This window comes from Bufo bufo, chromosome 3 (genome assembly GCF_905171765.1).
Source record: "Bufo bufo chromosome 3, aBufBuf1.1, whole genome shotgun sequence".
Lineage (NCBI taxonomy): Eukaryota > Metazoa > Chordata > Amphibia > Anura > Bufonidae > Bufo > Bufo bufo.
Genome location: NC_053391.1, coordinates 52,549,819 through 52,570,676, shown reverse-complemented (window position 1 = coordinate 52,570,676; position 20,858 = coordinate 52,549,819). Strand labels below are relative to the sequence as shown.

The 20,858-nt window shown below is 40.2% G+C and overlaps 1 protein-coding gene across 1 annotated transcript in view; it reads right to left on the bottom strand.

Moving 5' to 3' along the window:
* Positions 1 to 10,154: 10,154 nt before the first annotated feature.
* The window catches only part of ADAMTS5 (ADAM metallopeptidase with thrombospondin type 1 motif 5), a 90,670-nt gene continuing 79,966 nt past the window's right edge, over positions 10,155 to 20,858 (bottom strand). Inside the window, exon 8 of the mRNA XM_040423204.1 lies at positions 10,155 to 18,692. Within this exon, the coding sequence (XP_040279138.1) occupies positions 18,137 to 18,692 (556 nt within the window). The 3' untranslated portion in view covers positions 10,155 to 18,136. The remainder of the gene's footprint in view (positions 18,693 to 20,858) is intronic.

Sequence of the window (20,858 nt, the reverse complement as noted above, 5' to 3'; positions counted from 1 at the left end):
GGTGACATACAACATTGAACTCGGCCTGGACGATCCAGGTGACATACAACATTGAACTCGGCCTGGACGATCCAGGTGACATACAACACTGAACTCGGCCTGGACGATCCAGGTGACATACAACATTAAAACTCGGCCTGGACGATCTAGGTGACATACAACGCAAAAGTTGGCCTGGACGATCCAGGTGACATACAACATTAAACTCGGCCTGGACGATCCAGATGACATACAACGCTAAAGTTGGCCTGGACGATCCAGGTGACATACAACATTGAACTCGGCCTGGACGATCCAGGTGACATACAACATTGAACTCGGCCTGGACGATCCAGGTGACATACAACACTGAACTCGGCCTGGACGATCCAGGTGACATACAACACTGAACTCGGCCTGGACGATCCAGGTGACATACAACACTGAACTCGGCCTGGACGATCCAGGTGACATACAACGTTAAAGTTGGCCTGGACGATCCAGGTGACATACAATATTGAACTCGGCCTGGACGATCCAGGTGACATACAACATTAAAACTCGGCCTGGACGATCCAGGTGACATACAACGCAAAGTTGGCCTGGACGATCCAGGTGACATACAACACTGAACTCAGCCTGGACGATCCAGATGACATACAACGCTAAAGTTGGCCTGGACGATCCAGGTGACATACAACACTGAACTCGGCCTGGACGATCCAGGTGACATACAACGTTAAACTCGGCCTGGACGATCCAGGTGACATACAACGTTAAACTCGGCCTGGACGATCCAGGTGACATACAACGTTAAACTCGGCCTGGACGATCCAGGTGACATACAACGTTAAACTCGGCCTGGATGATCCAGGTGACATACAACGCTAAAGTTGGCCTGGACGATCCAGGTGACATACAACATTAAACACGGCCTGGACGATCCAGGTGACGTACAACATTGATCTTGGCCTGAGTGGTCCAGGCGACAGATAATTTAAGTACGCAGTATATGTGGTAACTAAACTGATCGCGCGCCACTGACGAATCTTCCCAGCCAAATCTGCGTTTGGAAAACGGGGAGCCTGCCACGTGCAATTTTGTACCCCTGGCACCTGCTGGCAGAGTGAATCCCTGCCTCCATGCCGAGACACAATTCTGACCTGCAGGGACCAAGTAGCTTACTGGCCCATGTGCTGTTGATTAATATATGTAAATACGCACACCAAAATTGCCCCTGACACAGGCTGGAAGCTGGGCTGCCGCAGCTTGGCGTAACGCCGGCAACAATGCCCACTGCTTCCCACCTGTGCCGCCTCTGCTATATAGCGTCTCTGCTGGGGCAATGATTTAATTATCCCTTTTTTTTTTTTTTTTTAAACTGGGGCAGATATTTCCGAATGGACATGTGGCGCGCTCATGGCCGCTGCAGGGAGGGGAAGGGGGACCCCCGTGCCTGCGACCCTGCTAGGACTGGGATGTGCGGTCCCCAAGTGCGAGCCTGGAGTGGACGGACGTGTGTGCCTTTCAAGGGGAACCTAGACTTGTACTCTTTCCCTAACTAAACATAGCTACCCCCGACTGCCCATTTCCTGCCACCGTAGGAGCTCCGGAAGGCAGAGCGAGCGGTGGACGTGTACAGGAGGGTCATTTCTTCGGCGCTCGGCTGAACATGCCTGTGGAGGCCCGGCGGTCACGTGTGCGTTCCACCGTGAACCGCACGCCATCCGCGAGAAGGGGAGACCGACCCGTGGCCGCAAGTATACGGCACGCTCCATTGGACAAGTACTTACCCGGTGACAGACCGGAAAAACAGTTTAAGTATTGCACTATACCGTGTAGCGAACCGAAACTTTTGAAACAACCGTGATGCTTGCACGTGCCGGCAGCTGGATGTGGCTCCTCTTGAGAACGAAAACTTCTCTCAGGAATGTCGCACTGTGCAGAGAATCATACTGAAGAGAAAAAACAGACGTGAAGCTTGCTGGGCAGCTAGGTGTGGCTCTTCCTACAGATGCAAGTGAGACACACCACCTGAGGGAAGGAATTGGCAGGTATATATAGGGAGCTAATGCCCTGCCCACAAATACAGGCTGAAATCAGCCTTAATACATATATATATATATATATATATATATATATATATATATACAAACCGGATTCCAAAAAAGTTGGGACACTATACAATTCGTGAATAAAACCTGAATGCAATCATGTGGAGGTGCCAACTTCTAATATTTTATTCAGAATAGAACATAAATCACGGAACAAAAGTTTAAACTGAGAAAATGTACCATTTTAAGGGAAAAATATGTTGAATCAGAATTTCATGGTGTCAACAAATCCCCAAAAAGTTGGGACAAGGCCTTTTTCACCACTGTGTGGCATCTCCCCTTCTTCTTCAACACTCAACAGACGTCTGGGGACCGAGGAGACCAGTTTCTCAAGTTTAGAAATAGGAATGCTCTCCCATTCTTGTCTAATACAGGCCTCTAACTGTTCAATCGTCTTGGGCCTTCTTTGTTGCACCTTCCTCTTTATGATGAGCCAAATGTTCTCTATAGGTGAAAGATCTGGACTGCAGACTGGCCATTTCAGTACCCGGATCCTTCTCCTACGCAGCCATGATGTTGTGATTGATGCAGAATGTGGTCTGGCATTATCTTGTTGAAATGCAGGGTCTTCCTTGAAAGAGATGACGTCTGGATGGGAGCATATGTTGTTCTAGAACCTGAATATATTTTTCTGCATTGATGGTGCCTTTCCAGACATGCAAGCTGCCCATGCCACACGCACTTATGCAACCCCATACCATCAGAGATGCAGGCTTCTGAACTGAGCGTTGATAACAACTTGGGTTGTCCTTGTCCTCTTTGGTCCGGATGACATGGCGTCCCAGATTTCCAAAAAGAACTTTGAATCGTGACTCGTCTGACCACAGAACAGTCTTCCATTTTGCCACACTCCATTTTAAATGATCCCTGGCCCAGTGAAAACGCCTGAGCTTGTGGATCTTGCTTAGAAATGGCTTCTTCTCTGCACTGTAGAGTTTCAGCTGGCAACAGCGGATGGCACGGTGGATTGTGTTCACTGACAATGGTTTCTGGAAGTATTCCTGAGCCCATTCTGTGATTTCCTTTACAGTAGCATTCCTGTTTGTGGTGCAGTGTCGTTTAAGGGCCCGGAGATCACGGGCATCCAGTATGGTTTTACGGCCTTGACCCTTACGCACAGAGATTGTTCCAGATTCTCTGAATCTTCGGATGATGTTATGCACAGTTGATGATGATAGATGCAAAGTCTTTGCAATTTTTCGCTGGGTAACACCTTTCTGATATTGCTCCACTATCTTTCTGCGCAACATTGTGGGAATTGGTGATCCTCTACCCATCTTGGCTTCTGAGAGACACTGCCACTCTGAGAAGCTCTTTTTATACCCAATCATGTTGCCAGTTGACCTAATTAGTGTTAATTGGTCTTCCAGCTCTTCGTTATGCTCAAATTTACTTTTTCCAGCCTCTTATTGCTACTTGTCCCAACTTTTTTGGGATTTGTTGACACCGTGAAATTTTGAATCAACGTATTTTTCCTTTAAAATGATACATTTACTCGGATTAAACGTTTGATCTGTCATCTACGTTCTATTACAAATAAAATATTGACATTTGCCATCTCCACATCATTGCATTCAGTTTTTATTCACAATTTGTTTAGTGTCCCAACTTTTTTGGAATCCGGTTTGTATATAAGCTATCTAACTATCTATCTATATAATGTAGTGTGGAAAGCACAGATCACAGCAATGTCACTGCTCTCTTTCTTAGAACTGCAAAAAACTGTAGAAAATTGCTGCTGGGGAGGTTCTTATTTAGTAAAGGGGTAGGCAACTTTCCTATTGGTTGCTAGGGATGTTGCTAAGCTCAAAGACATTGCAGCCTTCTCATTGGCCCACAAGCAAGAAGGGAGGTAACTGATGGGAAAAAAAATCTAGAATATTTGAAATTACGAATATATATCACTATATTTTAAATATTTGCGAATTCTCGAAGTGTGGATATTCACGATTAATATTCGTGATTTGAATATTCACGGCCAACACTATTTACCATCTATTTACAATTAAATCAACCAGCTTCCGTAAGATGACGATATTCATGTGTTTTTATCTGCTCCGTCTGCATGCGATCTCCACAGCACACAAGACATGACAGGAGAGCCTCTGCTTTGGTGTCCAAGTCCAGTTTCTTAAGATCAGGATTTCCATCAGAATTGTGCGTAACAATCTTGCTTCCTGTCCAAAGCCATAACAGAAGGACTCCGTAGACATTCACATTAGAGGAAGCTGAAGCTGGTTGCCCCAATTTTAATTCAGGAGCAGTAAACAGTGGGAAGCAAATAGAGGTGGCTGAACTTTGCTGCTCTATATCTCTTGTAAAGTCAATGTCTCCACCTATGCTACTCTCGCGATTTACAGCAAATACATTATTTTCATGTAGAGATCCAAGAATTATGTTGGAGGCTTGTGCAACGCACGACATGCAGCTGGAGTCCTTTTAAGATGTGATAAATGTAATTTTTCGTGATGCCAGTTGCATTTCAGCAACGAGGGACTAGGTCCCCCTATGTAAAAGGTGATGATGGAACCCATGTGTAGGAATGCCAGAGAGTCTGACTCTGTCTTTATCTTGATCCAGGGAACTTTACTCCTGGCTTGTGAGGCTTACAGCTTGGGCCTCTATATCCAGCAGAGCTGAAGGTGTGCTCTGCTGGGTTGCATATGACCTTCCCCTTGCAGGGGGTACTCTAGTCTGACATCACTAACTAGAATTCCTCCCTCTCTAGAAAGGGCTAAAATGAAAAGACAAGTTCCATTCTATGTAAACTAGCTCTGCCATAGGTGCCGCCATCTGCTGGTGAACCAGGCATATTACACTTTAACAGTTGCAAAATAGGAAATACATATACACATTATGCAGGACATAGTAATAGATGCATAATATGACACAGGATCACCCAAAGGAGATAGTGGGGGTGTGCAAAAAGTAGTAATGCCACTCTGGGGTATTACACATTTACTGTATGCAAGCCATGCGGGACCCCTCTCATCACTTTCAAGCTGTTCTGCACCTGGTTTGCCTGGGCGAACAGTCACACAGAAGAGGAACTGCTTCGTGTCCTGCAGCAAGAAATCGAATCCTGGCTTTCTCAGCGACAACTGAAAATCGTGCAGAACTGGAACCAGCAAGTGGTGGCATACTTGGAGTGCACCCTGCCAGCCATCATTGAAGATCCACTGGACTACTAGAAAGCCAAACTGGAGTTTTGGCCGCAACTGACTGAGTTTGCCCTGGAAAAGCTGTCCTGCCCAGCAAGTAGTGTGGCATCAGAGTGGGTGTTTAGAGCGGAGGGGCCATAGTTACCCCAAGGAGAACTTGCCTGTCCACCCAAAATGTGGAGAGACTGACGTTTGTCAAGATGAATCAGGTGTGGATCAGCCTGGATTTCAACCCACCAATGCCTGATGCATCAGACTAGATCATCCACGGTGCCACACCAACACTTTAACAAAAGAGACCGGTTATTTCTGGCTACCTGCCTCAGCTACTATTCTGATGCTGCCACCCGCCTGATGCCACACATCTGATGACAAGTGCTCCTTCTTTCACCCACCATCTGCAGCTGGTACTGGTATTTCCACCCCCGCTCCACACTATGTCACCTTGCCACTCTGTGGCCTCCTGATCCTGCCGCCACCTCCACACGGTCATTGTACCTATCTGTGGCCTCCTCCTGATGCTGCCGCCACCTCCACACTGTCATTGTGCCACTCCTCATGCTGCTTCCACCTCACCACTATGTCATAGGGCCACTCTGTGGACTTCTCATGCTGTTCCCACCCTCCCCACTTCATGACTGGGCCACTATTTAGTCTTTTTGGCTTGGCTGACATCATCATTTTATTTGATCCTTCTTCTGATCTGTCAGAAGGAAGGAAAAATTAGACGCACAACGGATCCTCGCTGTGTAGCAGCTGTAAGGCCTGTATGGTCCCATCAGTATTGGCTTAATATTTGGTAGCCAAAAGCAGGAGTGGGTACAAAACACAGAAGACATGCAAATATTCTGTTCACGTGTCATCTCTGTTTTGGATCCACTTCTGTTTTTTTTGGCATTAGCAATACTGATGGATTACTTACCAAATGAAGGCGGATACTCCACAGACAGGATCCGTTTTTTGTGGGTTATTGTTCTGATGGATCAGAGGAAGGGCAAAATAATCAGTGACGTCAACACAAACTTAGAGCTGACACCCTCTCCACTCTGTCGGGGGGCTCTACTTGTATAAGCGTTTAATAGAACAGGTTCTGTAGACATCTATGTGAAATCAGTTGACAACTGTGGCGCTTACATCGACCTGTAAGGCTGAGTTCATACTTGAGTTATTTGGTCAGTTTTGGCCCCGTGACTGCCCAAATAAGTGATGTGTGCAGTGATTCTAAGAGCGACTACTGTCATCTGCATGTCATACTGACTCACAGTATTATTTCACTACCACAGCAGACTCCCTATGCGTGTTACTGCAAGGCACAGTGTTCTACACAGTGTTATACACTATAAAGGTTCTCTGCAGCCAGGAAATAGCAGTTTTTTAACGAAATTCGCCGCGATTATATTTGGAACGAACCAAATTTTTCCCAAAAAATTCAGCGAACCAGCGAATCGATTTTTTTAAAAATTCGCTCATCTCTAGTCACTACAATTTTCTTCCATTTGTGCTTATCCGGAGTTACAGTGTTCATTGTAGTCCAGAGCTGAATTAACAGTACTGCAGGCTTCAGAGCTGAAAACTATAAGCATACCTTGCTTACTCATTTCTGATTCTGATAATTTGCAGTCTAAGAAATCTTTTTGTCACACACAATACAATAAACTGTTATGAGAAAAATTAACTGTCCGATTGATGTATAGGAGTTTAACTAAGTTGTTTGGTGGGGGTATCTGTTTGTATGCAATAAGAACAGCAGATTCATGAATGCAGCTGTGGGGAACAATACAGGTTGTAACTCAGGATCAGTACAAAATAAGTAATGTAATGTATTTACAAAGTGACTTAAAGTTTTTTTTGGGGACTTAACATTGATGACCTGTCCTCAGGATAGTTCATCAATATCTGAACAATGGGAGCCCAACTCTTGGCATTCCTAATCGGCAGTTGGAAGAGGCTCGCAGTGCTTGGATGAGCCTCTTCTTCAGCCTGTGAAGTCAAGTCCATCAGTCACATGACCTTCAGGAAACTCAGTCCCATTTAAATGAATAGGATTGAGCTGCAATACCAAGTACAACTGCTATACTGCAGCAGCAGAGCCACAAGATTGTTGGTACCGGCCAAAATGCCTGGCCCTGTCAATCAAGTGGCAGGGAGATTGTCCTCAACTTTGGGGACACCCCATTGCAGGTGCAGAACTATGCTTGATGAGACAAATGAATTCTTAAGAATCAATTCACTCATCTCTACTACAGACATCTTAGCCCGTGACCTTTAAAGTGGTTTTATCATCTCAGACACTGGTGGCATACTGCTAGAATACGCCACCAATTTCAGATAGGTGTGGGTCCCAGCGATCGGACCTGCACCTATCTCCAGAATGGGTCCTTCAAAGTGAAGGAGAGAGCACCATTCACTAACAGCGTTCTCTCCATGAATTTCTAAGGGAGTTCTGAAAATGGCCAAGAGAGCGCATTCAGCTATTTTTGAAGATCCCATAAAAATGAATTGAAAACGATCTTTGCTAGTGTGTCCACCACTTCATTCACCTCTATGGGACTGGTGGAAAGAGCCAAGTCAATGCTTGGCTATTTTCGTAGGTCCCATAGAAATAGAGAATGCACTGCGCAAGTACGGCCACCATTCGTGGGACTTCTGGAATTAGCAGTCCCACGAAGTTCAATGTTCAGCTATTTTCTGAACTCATATTGGAGATAGGAGCAGGTCTTAGAGGTGGGACAGGCACTTTTCTGACAACGATATTGATATGCCATCAATGTCTGAGGTGAGACAACCCCTTTAAGACTGGTTAAATGTTCCACCTATCATAGGCCAATTCCAGCAGTCAAACCCACCCAAGTAATCAATCCATTGTGTTCCCTTCTTTCTTAGGGTGGGTTCACATCTGTGTTCTGGATTCCATTATGGCTTTCCATTATAACATGGTTATAATGGAAAATAACGTAATCCATAAGGCTACTTTCACACTTGTGGCAGAGGAATCCGGCAGGCAGTTCCGTCACCAGAACTGCCTGCTGGATCCGGCAAAACGTATGCCAACTGATGGCATTTTAAGAGTGATCAGGATCCTGATCACATCTGAGTTCTGGATTCCATTATGGCTTTCCATTATAACATGGTTATAACGGAAAATAACGTAATCCATAAGGCTACTTTCACACTTGTGGCAGAGGAATCCGGCAGGCAGTTCCGTCTCCAGAACTGCCTGCTGGATCCGGCAAAACGTATGCCAACTGATGGCATTTTAAGAGTGATCAGGATCCTGATCACATCTGAGTTCTGGATTCCATTATGGCTTTCCATTATAACATGGTTATAACGGAAAATAACGTAATCCATAAGGCTACTTTCACACTTGTGGCAGAGGAATCCGGCAGGCAGTTCCGTCGCCAGAACTGCCTGCTGGATCCGGCAAAAGGTATGCCAACTGATGGCATTTTAAGAGTGATCAGGATCCTGATCCTTCTTAAATATGCATTGCAAGAACGGATCCATCTGTCCGTTTGTCATACGGACAAACTGATCCGTTTCGATTTTTTTCACATTTAAGGACGATCTAGCATTCCAGCATTTTGAATGCCAGATCCGGCCCTGATACATTCCTATGGGAAAAAATGCTGGATCTTCAGTTTTTTTGGCCTGAGATAAAACCGTAGTATGCTGTGGTTTAATTTTGTGCCTGATCAGTCAAAAAGACTAAACTGAAGACATCCTGATGCATCCTGAACAGATTACTCTCCATTCAGAATGCATGGGGATAAAACTGATCAGTTCTTTTCCGGTATAGAGCCCCTAGGAGGTAACTCTATGCCGGAAAAGAAAAACACAAGTGTGAAAGTACTCTAAGACGGAAGTCAAAACGGAAGCCTTTAAGAGGCATTCCGTTTTGATCCGTCTTCATAGAAGTCTATAGGAATCATAACGGATCCGTCTGGTTTCCGTTATGCAAGACGGAAAACAAAGTCCTGTCAACAGGACTTTTTTCTCCGTTCTGCATAACGGAAACGGGAAGGATCCGTTATGATTTCCATAGACTTCTATTATGACGGAAAGCACAATGGAATGCCTTTTAAAGGCTTCCGTTTTGCATTATGTCATAATACAATTGTATGGGCAGCAAAACAGATCCGTCCCGTTTCCGTAATGCAGAACGGAGAAAAAAGTCCTGTCGACAGGATTTTATTTTCTGTCTTGCATAACGGGAATCAGACGGATCCGTTAAAGGCTTCCGTTTTGATTTCCGTCTTATGGATTCCGTTATTTTCCATTATAACCATATTATAACAAAAAGCCATAACGGAATCCAGAACGCAGATGTGAACCCACCCCTAGTCCGTCTGCTCGTATGAAAAACAGCGACAACTGGAATGAAAGTGATGTTTACTCCATAGCCGGTAAATGAAACAGGCTGAATAATGTTCCTGTGGTTCAGCTTTCTGTACGCTGGAAATGTACAAATAGCTGATGGGCTATAATGATGCTCAGGGCGAATTTCCAGCTAAATTCCTCTTCTGTTTAATACACCTTCTTATGCTGAATCTCATTCTCTCCCACTCCCAATTCATCATTTGCTGCTTATTCCAACCTTATGCTTTTTTGCCTGCCTAGTACCGACCAAAGTCACCTCTGCCACTGTCGCATAGGGAAACACAATAAAGAAGCATTGCTAGTAGGTAATTTAAAATAACCATGTACTACATCTTTATTTATTTTTTATAATTTCGCCAAAACATCAAACAAAATTCAAAGTCGAGAGTATACATCGTAAATAAAACATAATTATTTTCTGCTTACATTTAAAAAAAAAGTTTTTTTTTCAGTTTTTTGGAAAATGTGACATTAACATTCCATTACATTGCTGATACAGTACATTTTTTTTATCCTACAGTTCTTGGATAATGAGGTGCAAACTACTGCATATACGAAGAGGAGACAAATTAATGAAAGGGCGTAACGATATATAATCTACCCTTAGAACCAATAGTGCAGTTGATTGTAAAAAAATTTGATCTCAGCCTGATAGACTGAGCTGTCCGCTAATAAAATATCTGTATCCTATCATTGACATTCATCGTGGAGAACCTTAGTTGCATAATGATAACATATACGGCTATACAGTTTGTCTCTTGACGCCATTAATTAGTAGACATGGCGACAATTTACCTGCATTATATTAAGAAAATCACATATGACACAATTGAAATGTATAACTCAATTTTTCCTCCTTTCGTAAAAACCTGATCGATCCTTTCATCCGAAATACCTATTGTATGTCTGTGGGCTAGAGTATATCCATCCATTAGTTTTATAAAAGGAAGACAAACATATATTAAATGGACTGTCTACTACCACAACTTTCAGCTTTTTCTAGGGTGACCTTATAGAGGTACAGAACAGAGATGGTAGTGGCATTTCCACAGCACCTCATACTTGCATAGCATGTATTCCCAGTGACCAGACTGTTAGGCTTATTCAAAGAGGATGTCCACTTTAGATATTCCCTATTTGTTAGAAGGATCTCCTGATGATGAGCTCACCACATAGTGTTTCATCATCACTAGAATCCCCAGTGATTGGCCATAAGCTGTGGAGGAATCTTTGCAGAAATTGTTCAATTCCTCTGCAGCGTCACCACAGGAGGAATTAAGCATTTCACGATTCCCACTGAAATCAAAACGCTGTCCATGTAACTAATGAGCGTGCAGAGCAAGAGAAACTGTTTAGAACTTGTCTAAGAGAACACTGTATGAGGGACCCCATCTACTAACACAGTTGAAAGTAGTTTTTTTTTTAAAACCAGATGAACCCTTTAAGCTACATGTCCAGAAGCCATGATGCCTAAGAACCCAATTTTACCATGCAGTAGTTTGTTTTAGCCTGAGATATGTCTAACATAAAGGAGCAAACAAGTGAAAAATAATTTTAACACCAATTGAGTGCTGAGTCAAGGATCATCTGATGAGACTAAAGTAATTTAATAGAATTCGTTAAGTAGGGATTGGCTTTCTAATGTTTGTGATGAGGAATTTGATTATTGGTCTCTGCTTCCTTTGAAAATAATTTAATATAGTGAAATTGATAGTTAAACCCACTAATTGGCCTCCTGAGGCTCTAATTAGAAGGTTGGTCCATACACATGTCCATCAACAAGGCACATCATCACATAATTCCCCATAAAGTTTAACCGGGAAATCTCACTTCCTTTGATTTCCTACTGAACCTGTGATGGTTGTTTAAGTGGATGCAATTGTATCCAATAGTTCAATTTGATAAGACACTGTACAGATGTTCTAATCAGAACAGATCTTGCCTTGGTGATAGACAGTCAATATTAAACATGACTATAAGTCATGCTGTAGCTATAGTGGTCTAAAAATCATACAAGGCCACATAATAGGAGCGAGTAACATATGGCAAGAGAGGAGTCTGGTAAGTTTTGCCCTAAGAAAACCGATTGACCCATCTTAAGGTTACATGTTTCGCTCATTCATCGGGTGAGACAATTGTTAGACACCTAAATTATGATTTCCCGACAGCAGATCGTACTGTCTAAACACCGCTCTGCTGTCCCAATACAAGGTAGCTGTATGAGGATGAGAGGTAGCAGTAACCATCGCTCGTTCTCATACCGTGGAGGTGATCACTGCATCTAAATGCAGCACTTCACCTCCACTGAACGAGCAGCCAAGCTTTAGGGAGTCTTATAAGCAATGCTCCCTTGGATATGAAAGTTACCTTCCCCCCAGAAGAAGGAAATGCCAAACTATTCCCTGTAAGTCAATGTCCAACCCATGATCATACCTTTAAACATAAGGAAGACTTTTAGTCAAATCTGACTTACTTTCAAAAGGAAGAGGCTGCTCTGTACTAACGAGGGACAACCACCCTGAAACATCTGCGTACAGATAGGTATCTCTTCCTTTTGCAGGAGATCTTTCTTGGCTAAAATCCCTAATTTCTTGGCTTAAAATCAAAGGCTCTTTAGGACACTGACTTAGAGGTCATCTAACTACAGTTTCCTTCCGCCTGACATCATGTATTAAGAAACCTGTTATTGTATACTATTTTAATGGAATAAAATAGCTCCAACCATCTATGTGCTCATGCACATTTGTATTTGGAAAAGTTAACATGTCTTAGTTTGGAAGCAAACCTTATAATATCAACATCATTTTGGAAACCTCTTGAATGGTAAAATACAAGAAAATATGAACTATACATTGCAACAAGTCAGTCTGGTCATACAGTAGTATATGTGGCGGATGGGACACCTATTTTCTGTAGGTGTCTAGTCAGGTTCAGCTACGGTTCAGAACCTAAATCAGTAAAGTCAAACTGAACTCACTGGAGACTAGAAGTAAAGGTTTTTTGTAGCCTTTAACACCCTACCTCACCAATAGCTATAAAGCTGCTACACAATTAATATAGGATGTTTTGTAGCCTTTCCAGTTTTATAGAGAGCAGAATATAATGTTACTACGCTACATATTTGCCTAATATCAGTTAAAAGAAGAACTAGTCTTATTTGCCAATGAACAAACATAATGTTGATATGCATGGCGACATATAGGCCCACCATATAAACACCAACAGTGCCATGGGGGATGCTCATGTTGGACCAGGTTGTTACACAACAATGGAGCCCCAATGAGGTCTATCCATAGGTATAAATTGAAGCTTCTGGGCCCACAGACCATCGTGTTCCATTTCTGGTACTGGTACTTCTTATTTAGTTTAGGGGCAACTGGGTCCCATCTTGCGACTGCAACCTCTGCACTCTATAAACAGTTATGCCCCTGAACCTACTACTTTATATCACTACATGTCCTGAGTTTATTTTACAAATGAAAGTGGACCTGGCTGGAGTGTTGACCTTCAGAATATTTCCCTTTGGTGGGCCCAAGTTACGCTACTCCAATGCTGTCTATGGGCAACAAAGATACATTTCGATAAAAAAGGCAAAATATACAACAGTATATATATTATCATGTAAAAATGCCCATGTTAGATTCAGTAACTAACTTTGTATTAGGCTCAAATTTGCATTTTCACATTTAACAGACATGCAAGATTTTGTTTGGCCATCGTCAAAATACATCTAACCGAGTCTACCTGATCAGTCTGCCTGTAATACATTCTGAAAATACAGCAAGCATCCATTTGTTGAGTATCATTCATTTTCAATACAATGTACAGTAGAAACTATGGTATGAGGCAAAATACACCTAATAAAGCAATGAACACAATATACCTAACACACACAAATAACATAGGTATATATGCACACAATAATAATGCTTGCTTAGATTATTTGTGCAAACATTAAAAAAACAAAGTGTGAGCATGGCAAATGTGAGTGCAAAGAATGGGGGGGGGGTAATATACAGTATGATAGTTTAATAAAATATAGTAATATTTCCCATTATAAATTGATAGTTGACTTATATATAAGATATAAGATAATTCTAGTTTATGGCTATTATCGTCCAGCTTTATAAATAGAAAAAGTATATTTTACTTAATCCATTTCATTTATCTACAAATATAATTATTTTTTATTTTTTTTTGGGGGGGGGAGAAAAAAATTATCTCTATTTATAATACAAAATATATATATGGCAATCCTTTTATTAACACTGGTACTTCACTATGTGTCACCTTTTGGATTGATCAACTGTATTTAATATAGAATTGGTGGTAGCAAATGGTACACACATTAAAAAAAAAAATTACTCTGGGAAAATCAGATTTTTTTTCTGACTTTTTAAATTAATACTCATAAGTCAATAGCTTAGATATGGAATATCCATATCTTAGTATTAATAATTGGGAAAAAGAGATTTCTTTTTGATTGCAATATTGATCCAAACTTTAGAGGGATTTTCTAGGACTAAAACTTTGATGAAGATGAGCTGTGGCACAATCCATGCACCTACGGATGTGCTGTTGTGTCAAGATAAAAAGGGGCTGTGATACTTCACCAAATGTAGTGGCTCCTTAGTTCTGATGATCAGCATGCAGAGCCAGGGAATGGTAGATACCCCAATGATCAAATATCAATGGGCAAAATCAATGCTTTAGTCCATATCCAACCCACATTCCATTTGAGAAACAGTAGGAATTGTTGGTAACAAAGATGAGTGAATGAATTTGTTAGAATTAAAATTTGACCAGAATATTTTTTTTTTTTTCTGATTCGGTAGAATCAGAATTTCCTCAGATTCATTTAGGTAGAATTTTTCCATAGCGAGAGAGAGAGAATTTGCAGGAATTTACAACACTTTCAATTTGGGTGAAAATGATTTGTACCCAAATCGAATCTCTTGGCTGATTCGGACGAATTGGACCAAAAATTTTTTAAGGAATTCTCTCATTACTAGTTGGTAACTAAGGATAATGGACTAGAATGTTACTTGCATATCCGGGTGTAATCTATTAGCAGTCATAACATTTTACTCATTTCCGGTTTCTTGTTACTCTAGAATACTAGTAATATAATCAACATAAAAAAGAAAATGGCCACACAAGTAAACTCAATGTAGAGAATGAATTGAGAAAAGCTAGGACAGATATCACTTGGGATATCTTAACAAAGTCCTAATAAAGCTGAACAAGTGGGTGCAATTGCATTCACTAAAAGCTATGGGTCTGAAGAAGGAAATTATTTCCTACTGACTGCTTAGAGTCCTGTTTATAAGTAGTCAAGGCTGACACTTATTGAATAATAAGTAATCTCTAATAAATAGGTAAGGATGAGGAACATCTGGAAACGGTCACTATGCAACAAGCATTCCTATTCAACTGATTACCACTTTGGGAGGTTGGGCTCAATTATTTTTTATTTTGTTGCTTAGCTCTAGCTTAAGGCCCTATTACACTGCTCAGTGTTCGGACAGTGAGAGCACCGATGAATGATAACACTGAATGTGGGAGAGACAATTGCAACCTCAGTCATTCCATTCTCATTCAGTTCTGTTGATTATTGCCAGTACATCCATAATTACGTAGGTAGACGTGCTGCTGGTAATCGGGCATCTTTGATCCTAATGAAAGATGCCCATCAGCCAACAAATGAGCATTTTCTTGCTCATTAGCTGATCAGCTGATCGATTAAATGGGCCAATTATAGTGAATGAGCGTTTCTATGAACACTTGGCCAAAAAATTGTGCAGTCGGCCATTAGGACATGTGTTAGATTTAAACCTCAAATGCCCTTCTGATAACAGGCTCTCAGAATCCCACCAATTTTCAATATTCTCAGGAACTACTTTTTAAAAGTTAAAAAGAAGACCCACAGTTCTTCTTAGCCTGGGGCTCAAATAGAAATGCAACCTTTGGTCCATGATCTAATAGTTTTATATTCACGAACTTGCAGTTAAACCTTGAACTATATCTTTCCTCTCATGTATTAAAGCAGATTTAGCATTTTTGGAAAAATCATCAATAATGGAAAAAAATGTAAAAAGTTTTTACAAAATGTTTCTTTCAACAGTACAATCTGATGTGTAGTTTATACCAAGTGAACTTAGTTTGACCTGAATTTCATAAGACTACATAAGTACATTTTGTTCAGCAGTGTGCGTAGACCATTGCCTGTCATAAAAAATAAAAAAGAAGCTAGTTTTTAAACTTTTTTTTTGAAAGGCAAAACAAGCTGGTGTCAGAATATAGTTCTATAAAGAGAATATATTATTTACAGTATGTGTACATGTACAGTTATCTTATATTGAATGCATTTTGAAAAACATAGAAAAGCAACCAGCGCTGCACATTATGTAAACTCACAAAGTGTATACTATTAACACACAGGAAGCATAAATAGGAAAATAAAAATGACAAGCGTAAAACACGTTATATACAGAACTTGTACAATAGGTATTTTTGTTTTAAATAAAAAAATAAATAAAATCATTACATAATGTATTTTCACATACAAGTTGTACAAACAATAAATTATTTCTCAACTTTTTTTCTCAGTGCCTCCCTGCAATTAATAGAGAATTTCAACCAATTTTTGAGTCTTTTCATTTTATAATTTGATTTTAAAAAAATTGAAAAAAATTTGAAATCTGTAAAATGGAAGGGGCATTTTGTTTTAGAAAAAATATTTAGTATTTTTTCATTTCCATATTGTATGCTAAAACTGTCAGAATAAATGTCAATTATTCCATAAAAATAGAATATTTAGAACAAAAATAAAGCCTAATTTACTATTTGGCCATATGTCTCCTTTATTGCCTTTGTTTACCTATCATATTTTAAGATTATTTTTACATTTATTTTGCGCATTGTAACTCAATGAAAGAACATTGAAGGTTGGTATTTGAGATGTTATGTTTTTTTTAACTAACTCTGAGGCTGCAGTCTTTTAATAAGCCTTTGGAAACTGGAAACCTCCAAATCTTGGAACAATATCCTTGTCACTGAGAAAAATGATACTGTCGAGGACACTTTATATAACGCTTACTGCCATTTCTGTATATTATACCTTTTTTTTTTCTTTCTTTTTACTTTGATTGTTTTTGCTTTTTTTCAATGAGAACAAGAAAATTCTTTACTTGATAATATATTAGGCTCATATACGAAAATATGACCTTTGGGTCCATTTCCCCAGTCCCTTATTGTCTACATTTATGTTGCCTGCGGAGTGTTTGGGAAACCAAACAGAGCTGTGGCCCCCTCTAGGAGCCCCAGAGAAGAAATAGAACCTGCCAGTGTGGAATGTATGCTTTGGTATCATACATGGCTTTGCCAGCAGAAACTTTTAGAATTTTTTTCAAAATTGTGTTTAACTGGGTCAGATAGCCCGCAATAGTTCTAGTTTAAGTAGATTTGATAAAAAAAAAGTTAGGCACCACACCAAACATGGCAAATGTTTGATAGAACAAAAACTAACATATCTAAGGAAATCAAAGAAATTTAGTGTTCATATAAGTGTACTAACAAACTACCACTACTAGTTCTCTGAATAACTGGTAGCACCTTGTAGTATTTGTAAAATCATTAGATGGAGAAAAACACCCTCTCTGGAAGGTCTTTGTTGTCTCTAGATATTTAATTTAGTTCTAGCTAGAGACAACAGGTCATCGGGGAAACTTGTCTTAAGACAATACGCTGTTGCTTTTTTTTTTTTTTTTATTCCTTATCATGTCTACAAAGAATAATAACCTTTTCATAGAAAAAATAATAATTTTCTCGGCTAAAGGGAATTAAAAATTTTAGTTTCAGCTGAAACCTTAGATTTTGGTAGATTGCTCTAATTTGTAAACAGACGTCATACAACTATTTTTCAAAATGAAAATCTGTCATTCAAGGTTGGTTCGTCGACAAAAAAAAAAGTTGAAAGTAAAAACTAGTAAGCTGATAAACAGCGGCAAGCTTCTTTTTTTTTTTAACCAGTAAATATCCACAGCTGTATTTGGAACAAGCGGAGACATGTAGCTGAAGATCTACTTTGGTCAATCACTGTTCGTAAGAAGCAAGTGATATATAAAGTGACACATCTAATGACACATATGTACAAAACACCACACATATAACCTACAACATGCCGTCCACAAGTATAACTTAGCAGATGTTCCTGAAGGCTTTCTTCTTGAGAGGTAGGTGATGCAAACAAGACGTTAAGGAAGCCAGCATCCACCCCATCACCTACATAATGTGGTTTAATAAGGAACTCCTTTCCACCTTTAAGGTTGGTTGAAGAGCCTGTGTCTCAAAAATAGTATCTTCACGAAGGCCAAAATTTTGTACAGCCCTTGAGTTATTTTCGTTGAGCTCAAACCAAACTTTAGCCAACATTGACATGCTAGATCTACTTTTACACAGCAAAGACCGTGTCGTTTTTAAGATAATGTCTATCCTTTTTGGCTAACACTTTTTCAGTAAGCACTGTTTAAATGCTGAAGGTCTTTGAGAAAGTAGACATCCTTTAGCTAATTTCCCTTGTCCATCTTGGCATTGGACAGTTCTGGTGTGCCATCCAGTGTCACATGTTCTAGAGCATGATAACCAAGGTCCAGTCACCCACTGCGGTTGGGAACTTTGAGGAACCACATTATTGTTAATGCTATTTGTGGTTGAACCTTGTTTTGATGGTACAAAGAAACTATAACGTACATCAATTGGTCTAATAATATCTGTAGCAAGAATCTGTACAATTAAAATTTCCTTTGTAGAAGAATGCCCCATACTGTGAAATGAATCCTCAGCATGGCTCCAGCCACTATAGTTCATGGCAAAGCCATTCAATTCCATGATGTTTTCCGAAGTTGATATCATATATTTTCCATTAATGATGTATTCCCCAGTCTTCTTCTTTAATGCTAGGTAAGCTGTAAACTTAGTCTGTTCTTTGGCCTTGTACTGTTTCACTTTTATATGGGTTGCTCCTTCTGGAATCTTGACAATATCTGTGTAGCCTTTGCTGTAAAGCAAATTAGAGTAATACGTTATTTATAGGGTACATGCAATATAAATACACCATAAAACATAGTAGTCAGCCAAAAACTAAAGGACACCGATTGAGGAACACCAAAGAGTTGTCCAGATTTTTACAAGTGAAGGCCAATTCTCAGGCTGCAAGTCCACCACACCACACCCCCGCCAATCAACTGTTTCAGTGTAGCTCAGGTGTGATGTGAACAGAAGCAGTGGTGCAGTAGCCAGCAATTTTCACTACACAGTGGACAGAGGTGTATAATTTTGACACCACTTTTATCTGGAGCTAACCTGAAAGAATTGATCAGCAAGGATGTGGGGTGTAAGACCTCTGCTATCAGATATTGATGACCTATTGTGAGGATAGGCCATCATTTGAACCCAATGGACAACCCCTATAAGGTCTCATTTTAAAATGGACATGAATAGACTGCTTTAAAGCTGTTCCACTTTCTAAATGTGTCACCAATACAAAACTATGAGGCTCACAAGGTCACATTTTTTTAAAATGTTAGGTAGATAATTTACATCCAACTTGCAATGTCCAGTGGTATATACAATAAGCACTTACTATGGACACACAAACCTATGTTGTTACTGCCTTTATTGGTCTTGCATCCTTCTCCACTATAGAGGTTCTACAATTATGTTGTTCTCCATTGACTACACTGTCGTCAATCCTAACTTATATTTTAATATATTGTGGTCAATCCCTGGAGATCATTTGTTAAATGTGTTTTTTAAGTTGTGTACAAAAATGCAGAGGGGGGGGGGGTGTAAAAAAATAATAATAAGCATTACTTTAGGTTTTTGTACCTACTGTTCTAGTTCCTCAACTCCAGTCTCTATTTAGTTGGCTGCAGTGGTGATGTGCCTGTCTACCTATTTGACTGCTGCAGCCAGTCTCTGGCCTCATCAGGCTCGTACCATATACTGCTGAGGTCAGATACTGGAAGGACTGGAGTAGTGGTGCTGTAACAAAGCTTTATTATTTTATTATTTTATTACATCCTCTCTCATCTTGTTTTTTTTTTTTTTTGCTGAAACCTGAAAATTCCCTTAACTGTGTCTATTGCCTTGTAATCTAGTGTTATCTGTCTGCAGTCCTTGGTTTTCAAGTGCACCACAAACATACTTTCTCAGCAGAATCTGCGTGTGTACAATACAGTAGAGAACAACAGCTCCTTTGCAATCCTATGTGTCTCCATAGTTATAGACCACCGGTGTAGCCTGATCTCACAATCATACTTCTTCCATGAACCCCTTATGTCTTGATAACCTACAATCAGGACTATAGCAATGAGTAGGATACAAATGAAGGCAAATATAAAAGCAGGATCAGGGTATACAAAGGTTGCATTTAGTTTGCAACCACGGAAAAACTGGTCTGCGCAGGAGCTGCATGCACAACCGAGAAGGAGATTTTTATTCAAGATAATCTGCAAAGGTGCTTATTTTAGGTGCATTGGTGCAAAACAAAAATGGTGGCAAAAGTGGACATATCCTTTAAGTTAGACTTACTCCAAGCTGGTTTTAGTAAATGCATTGGTGCTCAGTATCTACACACCATAGTTGTCCTGTTCACTATAAAACCGTACAGTCCTGCAGTGAAGACCCAATTAGTTTTCAGAGCTCTTTGTACTGCAATGAGAAGTTGTATTCTACCATATATAAAATAAATACCCAAATAAACACATCCAACTCTGAGGTGCTGAAGAGCACAATATATCAACCAAAGAAAACAATCACATTTTCTTCCCTTGAGACTTTGATAAAAGAAATGATTCGCTCACTTCATTTTTTTTGAAAAGACACATTAACTTCCTGTGGAGAATTTCACTGTTTTGTTCAATTCCAATATAATTTGCCTACTGGAGGAGATCATCTGCTGTCACATGCAGAATATGACTAGATATCCGTCACGACTGGCATCAAGATCTACAAAACAGTAAGAGCGCTTACACTGCATCCACATGGAAGCTTTTAGCATATGGGCCATAGTGTAGAATCGACATCTTCCAGATTTTATCGAGCGGCTGATTTAACTTACGAAGGCTTTTTGGTATAAAAGGAATGATTTTAGCAGGAGTCTTTGAATTTTATAGTAAGGACAACTTCTAAATTATAGATCTGCTTCATTCCATTTTTAGAT